Here is a 7,844-nt window from a genome sequence, read left to right as displayed (position 1 = left end):
CGTCGTCGGGGGCGTGTAGTTGCCGGCGTTTGCCGTCGGGCCGCGCTGCCGTTATGCCGGCAGCCGCCGCGATCCGTCGGGTTTTTTTATTAAGAAGTGGTTTTTTTTTTTACATTTTTTTTTTTTCATCATACCTACTTGCCGTAACCGCCGGTCGCAGCAGCACCGTCGTCGACCGTCTGTGCCGCGTAAACGCGCCAGTAGTGGTCCCCGTCGCCGCAGCCGGAGGAATACCCGTCTCCCGAACGTCGCCGCTGTTAGTATACCACGCGCGCTCGTCCACATCGGTTCGTTGGTCTGGCCGTACAAAACCGAGAAACGAGGAAGGACATTTGAGATATATATATATATATACATACATACATTGTGTGTGTTCGCGCTTACGTCGTCGTCGTCCCATCTGATCGCGGTGTATAATAGTAGTCGGCAACAGCAGCGGCAGTAGTAGTCTCTCCGTGTGCGCGCGTACAGTCAGTCGTTTGCAGTCTCGCCGGCTGGTACGACATGCCGTCCGTTCGTCGGCAATACAACAACAACAACAACGAGCAGCAACAGTACTAGTGCAGTTGATATCGTTTTTTTATTTTTTTTTCCGAACTGTGCGCCCGCGACGACTTGACGATTTTCGTTGTCCGTAGCAGCAAAAAAAAAAAATGTTATCGGAATAGAAGAGAGAATAAACTAGTGATTTTTTTTTTTGTTGAGATTTAAAAAAAAAAATTTAAGAGAATTTTTTTTTTTTTTAATCCATACGCGTCCCGCCGAGACTTCTTTGACCGTGCGAAAAATAATTTTTTTTACGAGTGTAAATTAATTTTATTAAATTTAATATTTTTCGTCCACCGACCGACACGATGGTGCCCAAACAAGAGAACCGCGACGACACGACGGATACCAACGCGGACGTTACGCAGCAACCGCTGTTCGGATCGCAGCTCGTCGACGAAAATTCACCGACACCGTACTCGGACGCAACACAGGTGTGTGTGTGTGTGTGTGCTTTTGAATACCCAAATTTTTATTGAAAAATATCGCTAATAATTTTAAATTATAAAAAAAAAAAAACTACCTTCGCGTCAAAGCTATGTAAAATAAACTCCCGTCATTGCCGGTTTAGTTTTCCTTGTAAAAAAAAAAAATACAATCTTTTTCCTATATTCTATAATAAATTGAATTTAAATAAAATATAAATTCGTAGGTGATAGCGCCCGATAAATTTCGGTCGGACGAGGAAGTTTTTTTAGATTTTTTTTTATTAACATTACCTATAGTAGGTAGTGTGGTTTTATCATATTCGCGTTGTACCTCGTTATGCCGTCGTCGACCGATTCAAAATATTTTATTATTATTATTTATTTTTTTTTTAATAATTTCAAGATAGTAACAATAATTCGACGAATGAACGGCGCTCTTCTCGTGCGAGTTATCTTATCGCTGATCCGGACCTCGTGTTCATCGACGACAACAACAACAATAATAATAATAACGTTAGGCGGAAAATAGCGCGTTATTTTTATTTCCCCGGCCAAACTTACCCGAAAATCAAGTTTTTTTATTATAAAAAAAATAATAACAATAATATTCGATTATTGGCTACTTAGTTTTTATTTTCAACTTCTAGCAAAATGCGATTTTTTTGGTCGTTGCTTAAGATTTTTTTCTCAATCGCTTTTTTACTACCCACCACAATTTGTAAAACGAAATAGTATTTTTTTTTTTTATTCTCGAATGTTCAACCCCCCGCGTCGGTTATATTTTTATTTTTCTTGGTAGTGTCGTTTAAAACACGTTTAATGAAAATGTCAAAGATAAAAACCCAATATAATTAGTCCGATTTGCATTAGGTTTTTCCTTATATCCGTTCCTTAAATAATCGCTGTATTTTTTTTTAATCGATTTTAGTTTTATAAATAAAATATGTATTTAATGTTTATCACTATTATTGTGTGCGAAATCTAAATTTGGCCGTCAATTTTTCCTTATTGTCGGTCAGTAGATTATCGACACCCGGAAACGGTCGTCGTTCAAGCAGCGACAACGCCGCCCTTGAAATTTTAACCAAGGTCGCGCTCAAATCCCTCTGACCACGTTGAAAATGTTCAAAAATGATAATTTTCTTAAAAACCCGTTTCACGTCAATATTATGTGTTTTTATCGGTCGCTCGAACTTCTATACTTGGGTCAAAATAAATATACATAATATTATATAGATATCAATAATCGGTTGTCTTCAAAAATAATTTAACCCTACAACAAAAATGTAATATCTTAAAAACAGGGAAACATTGATTCGCCTTCAATTTTATTATTATTATTTTTTTTTTTTTTTAACATTTATTATTAAATACACGATCTGTAATTATTATTTTACAATAAGCGTATGTGATGGAGGAGACATGGCCAGGAGATAAGAAGCCACCCATTGGAGGCACTTAAGGGAATTTTATTATTAAGCGGTAAAAATGGTGCTTGTAATTTACAACTATCCAAAAATAATAAGTAAATAAATTTTATGTAACTAAGTAATAATAAAAAAAAACGTTACACCAAAAAAAAAAACTCCGGTATCGTGTGATTATAATTGATAACATTATTTAAAATCGCATTGTTTTTCATCACTTTTAACGAGGTCAACTCGCGCTAATTTATTAATAATATTTTACGAAAATTGAATATTGCCAACCCGTTGAAAAATCTTAACGTGTGTGTCGGAATAAAAGCGTGAACGTAAACAAAAACATCGGTATCGGTTGTATTAAAAAATCCCTTTTTTTATCTTTAAACTTTGTCGATTATCATTATGATGTCGTCGGATGAGAAAAAATTCTATTTTTATATTCGGATAAAAACGCTGGCGTAGAGGCTCATCATTCCATTGCGGTTATTTATTTATTTTCGGCCGGTTTTATAATTGGGCTAAATGGACAATCCTCTTCCTTTGTATTTTTAATTCGCTAATGGAGTAGTAAGCACAGATCGTACAATATTTTTGAGCGTGCTAAAAAATTAAACGATCATTGTGCCCTCCGGGGGGACCCGCGACGTGTGGGGCGCGGGGGGAACAGAGACAGGTGGTTGCCCCGTTCGAAGGTTGTGTACTACGCTAGCCTCGCAATGAGTCATTCGCCTTTTCCGCGTGCCCGCGGCGGGAGGACCGGCCGGCGGTGGCGGAGGAGAAGGTTGCCGCCCGCAGTAGTCGAGTGTGTACCGCGGCGGTGGCGGGCGGGCTGCGGACCAGCTCGCGCGTGTGTATGCGTCTGTTAATGACCTTGAGTTACACAATTCCGCCGCCGCCGCCGCCTTGACAGTGAAAGTAAAACACCGCCGCCCCGGCCCCCGTCACGCACGCCGATCCACACAACGATGTAGTTAAGGGGATATCATTATAGTTTCTCGTTTGCCTTATATTTATTTTACCATTATTATTATTATAATAAAAATGGCAAATATTCGTGCCAATAACTCTGCTCGTGTTACGTACGTTGCGCGCTGCCTAGATCGGCGGGATGGAAATTGCGTTTTAACCGCTTGTGTGTTGACCCGCGGGGGAGTTCTCCCGCCGCCGAATGCCTTTAGTGTAGTATTTGGCCGTCGCCCACGGTCGTCTGCGGCCGTTTGCCCCCTTATTTAATTTTAGATACGCCACCGCTGTATTATTATTTATACCGTTGTTGTTATTATAACAATGTTTTGACTTTTTTTTTTTTTATGGTTTCGCAGACAAAAAAGAACAACCCGAACCACATCAAGAGGCCGATGAACGCGTTCATGGTGTGGTCACAGATCGAAAGACGCAAGATTTGCGAACTGCAACCGGACATGCACAACGCGGAAATATCGAAGAAACTCGGTATGCTGTGGAAGACGTTATCCGAAGAACAGCGCAAACCGTTTATCGAAGAAGCCGAACGATTGAGGCTGATGCACCTAAAGGAATACCCCGACTACAAGTACAGACCCCGCAAGAGGACGCCCAAGAACGCGGCCACCGGTGCGCCGCCGTCGGCCGCCACCGCCACGGCTGTGACCAAGCCGCAGTTGACGCCCCAGTCCAAGTTCCGGAAGAACATGTGCAAAAAATACGCCAACAACATTAGCCGCGTCACGTCCACGGTTCAGTCCGGCGCCGTCCACCTTCTGGAGACGACCGGCAACAGTCACAGTGCCGCCGCCGGAAGGACGTCGTCGTCGCCGCTGGACCCGAAATCGTTCTTCCGCCGCAACCCAATCATACAGGTGAACAGGATGAGCCCCGTCAACCCGGACCGGCTCAAGTATCACTTTACCATCGAGACGTCCAAACCCAAAGACCTGTTGACGGCGACCGAGGTGCGCATACCCGCGTCCGTCAACGCCAAGGTGCCCACCAGTCCGACTTGCGACTCGCCCAATTCGCCGGAAAGCGCCACGTTCTACGACGAATCTCCGGCGTCGTGCTACGACAGTAAGCCGCTCAAGATAAAAGTACTCAACCCGCTGAACACGTCCGCCACGATAACCGTGCTGCCCGAAACCGACATGATGGACGCCGACGACGACGACGACATGCTGCTCAGTCCCGGCTCGGCGTCCCTGATGTCGGACCACCAGATGGACATGCACGCGTCCACCGCCGACCTCATCTCCAGGAACCTGATGAAGGACGACCTGCTGGTGAAAGCCGAGCCGAACACGTCGTCGCCATTCTTCAAGACGGACAGCCCGTCGTTCTTCGTCAAGGAAGAGCCGTTGGACTGCGAGTCCGAGACGGCCGCCCTCGGCCGAGTCGGCGAGAACCCGTCCCTGGCCGACCTCGACTCCCTCACCGACCTAATCCAGATGCCGTCCGACTTCAAGATGGACATCGACTGCCTGGCGTCCGACCTCAACGGCGGCGGCGACGGTACCGGCGTCCGGCAGAGCTCGCATTTGGAGTTCTCGTGCACGTCGGACATGACGGACATCCTGTCGCACATGGGCGTCACCGCCGACTGGGAAGACGGTCCGCTCGGCCGCCTCATCAACGGCTGCTGAAGCGGCGTGCGGCCATCGTCGTCCACCTGCCCCTACATTAAAAATTCAGGTATTCTGTGATTGGTTATTTTTTTTTAAAGTTAATTTATTCATTTAAATATTACGTTTCTTCTTCTTTCTTCATATGAAATTATTATAATTATTATTATTTTTATTATTATGTATAAACATATATAACAACAAAACATAAAAACGCGTTTGGAGTAATAAAAATTGCATACATTATATTTATATATCTATATATATATATATATTATACATCTCGCTCGTTATTTTTTACTATTGATATCACATGGTTTTATTTTTTATCTTTTGATTAATTTTTTTCCCCTTTTGGCGCATCCCTCACACGTGTACATTTTTTTATGTAATACGTTTAAAAATATTTAATAAAAATACGATATAATATTATAACGCATACCTTGTTTTTTTTAGCACAGCGTAATTAAAAAAAAAAATAATATAACACAATTTAATTTCTTCCGTACACATGCTGTGTTGTTTTAATATTTCTAGTTAAGCTTTAAACGATTTCGCTTTAAAAATACCTTTTGAATATTTTTATTTTACTCCAAGTGTGAACATTTTTTTTTTTTGTTAAGATGTTTTTATTTATATATTTTTTAATAATTATCACGTTGTACTATAATAATAATTATACTGTTGCTTAAGTGTTGATACGTATATAGGGTGCTTCCATTTTTATTTCAAAAAAAAAAAAAAAAAAAGCTAAAATACACATGCTATTGATATGAAAAGTTTAATGATATATTATGAAAAACTTGTGTCCGAATTAGAGAAAAAAGAAAGGGAAATGTTTTAACATCATATTTTTTTTTATGCTTTGGCTAGATACTTACACGTTTGAATTACCCGATTTTTTTTTATTATCTGAACGTATTCAAAAAACATTTTACCAATATTATACTAATCTTCAAAAAAAATAAATTAAAAACTATACCATGTACATAAATGAAGAAATAAGGGCGCGTGATACGGTGGTGTGTTTGTATCATTTTTACCATTTAAACTCCACAAGTCATTTTGTACTGTTTAATAATAATAATTATAAAGAAACCTGATTATATGATCTCAAAGTAAAACAAAATATATTTATAATGTATTTTTTTTTTTTATGTTTTAACTTCAATGTAACTTTTTCTGAACATAAGTAATTTGAAGAAACGCGGTGATTCTTGTTCGGCAAAGCATTTATAGGTTGTTTTCGTATAATGACTTGTTTTTTTCCTACTATATTAGCCCTTAAATAATATGTTTTAAGTGCAAAGAATTTTAGTCATGATATTACTCGTTTTTTTTTTTTACAAATGCAAATGAAAAATAGATATGTATAAAAAAAAATATAGATATACCTAATAATAAAAATATATTACAAGGTCTTATTGATATTAATATTTGCCTTATGATAACTTTATTTGTTTTTTATATACATATATATGTCAAACATATATATAAATATATATATATGTATATGTATTAGCGTTTAAAAGCATATATACATCTCCCCCTCTACCCTGTCTCCCCCCTTTCTTATCTATTTTATATACTTATATAAATATTATATATTAGTTGGTTTATTATTATGTACATAATATAATGATGTACCATACAGTGTTGTATATAGATTTACTCATTTTACATTATTACAGGTTAGACTTACGTACTGTACCTATTGTTCGCAAGTAAATCAGTATAATGATGTTAAGAAGTTTTTTAACACTTTTTTTTTTTGTGTATTGCGTATAAATAAAAAACGCGTGCATAAAGCGACAAAAAAAAAATATATATATACATTATAAAAGTGTAATCTTTTTTTTATATCCTTAAAATTATATTTATATAATTGTTAAATACACCGTGTTGTTTTTTTTATTATTATTCATTAATTAATATATAATATTATTAATTATTTGGTTAACCCTTCTGATTTGTATCCTGATGATCCCCCTTCTTCTGTTGTTGGTGGTGTATGTGTGATACAGGTTCGTGAGGTTCTCACAAACACAAAAACCACCTATAATAATAATAATATATTATCGGTGTATTATTATTACTGATGATATTCCGCGTAGCTACTGGCTAAACGACGATCCACGCAAAGACTGCATGTCTGATTATATTAATATTATTATTATTATTATTATTATTGAGAATGATAATTTGTGACAGTCGTTGCACTCTGCCGAGAGATCGACCGACGTTGTGTATGTGTAATGACACACAATCGTTGTCGTTTTTCGATTATTATTAATTTAAAGCCACGAGTTGTCGTTGCTATAATATAATAATAATATAAAATTATACACGGTCGTCGTACCTGAACACCAACCACCACCACCACTACTACTACTACTATTACTACTGTGTAGGCTTGAACATTAAAATTGTTATCAACCTACCGTCGTCGTCGAACACTTGCCCGTAGCCTATACTAAACATGTCCTAAATATTTTCTTTCGTATATCTCTGTTAAATTTAGACCGAACGTTTTTTTTTCTTACTTAAAAAAATACCGATAAACGGGAAACGATTACAAACATTTTTTTTTTCAACCAGCAGCGCGCATTAGACGCTTCACTGTGTGCGTGCGACGTTAGGAGAATATTATTAATTGCCAAATGTTTTTTTTTTTTTAAACATTTTTATCTATCCAACCCGAACGACACACGAGTGCTCGGATCAGATTGCGTTACCCGACAATCGACCCTAAGCGGGTTTACGATCAAGTCGAGCACAACACCTGCTTGTTGAAAATCACAGTTGAACAAAATTATTCATCAGACAAAGGCCGTTGTAAACGCCGACCAACG

The 7,844-nt window shown here is 38.5% G+C and overlaps 1 protein-coding gene across 2 annotated transcripts; it reads left to right on the top strand.

Annotated features, from left to right (window-relative positions):
• Positions 1 to 238: 238 nt before the first annotated feature.
• On the top strand, positions 239 to 6,846 carry LOC126840553 (transcription factor SOX-11-like). Of its 2 annotated transcripts, XM_050576385.1 has the most exons (3): positions 239 to 980; positions 3,721 to 5,062; positions 6,684 to 6,846. In XM_050576385.1, exons 1-2 carry the CDS (start codon positions 855 to 857, stop codon positions 5,011 to 5,013), a joined length of 1,419 nt encoding a protein of 472 aa, XP_050432342.1. In that variant the 5' UTR covers positions 239 to 854; the 3' UTR covers positions 5,014 to 5,062; positions 6,684 to 6,846. The 2 variants fall into 2 exon arrangements, with proteins under 2 accessions (XP_050432342.1, XP_050432341.1); XM_050576384.1 differs by lacking the exon at positions 6,684 to 6,846 and having other exon boundaries at positions 3,721 to 5,748.
• The last annotated feature ends 998 nt before the right edge of the window (positions 6,847 to 7,844 follow it).

This window comes from Adelges cooleyi, unplaced genomic scaffold (assembly GCF_023614345.1).
Source record: "Adelges cooleyi isolate 19-005CV unplaced genomic scaffold, UGA_ACOO_1.1 ACOO_flye_CR_arks_rails_tigmint_CR_PRNA_376, whole genome shotgun sequence".
Taxonomy (NCBI): Eukaryota; Metazoa; Arthropoda; class Insecta; order Hemiptera; family Adelgidae; genus Adelges; species Adelges cooleyi.
This window is presented reverse-complemented; position numbering and strand designations above follow the sequence as displayed.

What these genes read in the sequence shown, in the direction of transcription:
- LOC126840553 (XM_050576385.1), top strand. Translation starts at nt 855, where the DNA reads ATGGTGCCCAAACAAGAGAACCGCGACGACACGACGGATACCAACGCG. An exon ending in CGTACTCGGACGCAACACAG is followed by an intron (nt 981 to 3,720) that starts GTGTGTGTGTGT and finishes ATGGTTTCGCAG; the next exon opens with ACAAAAAAGAACAACCCGAA.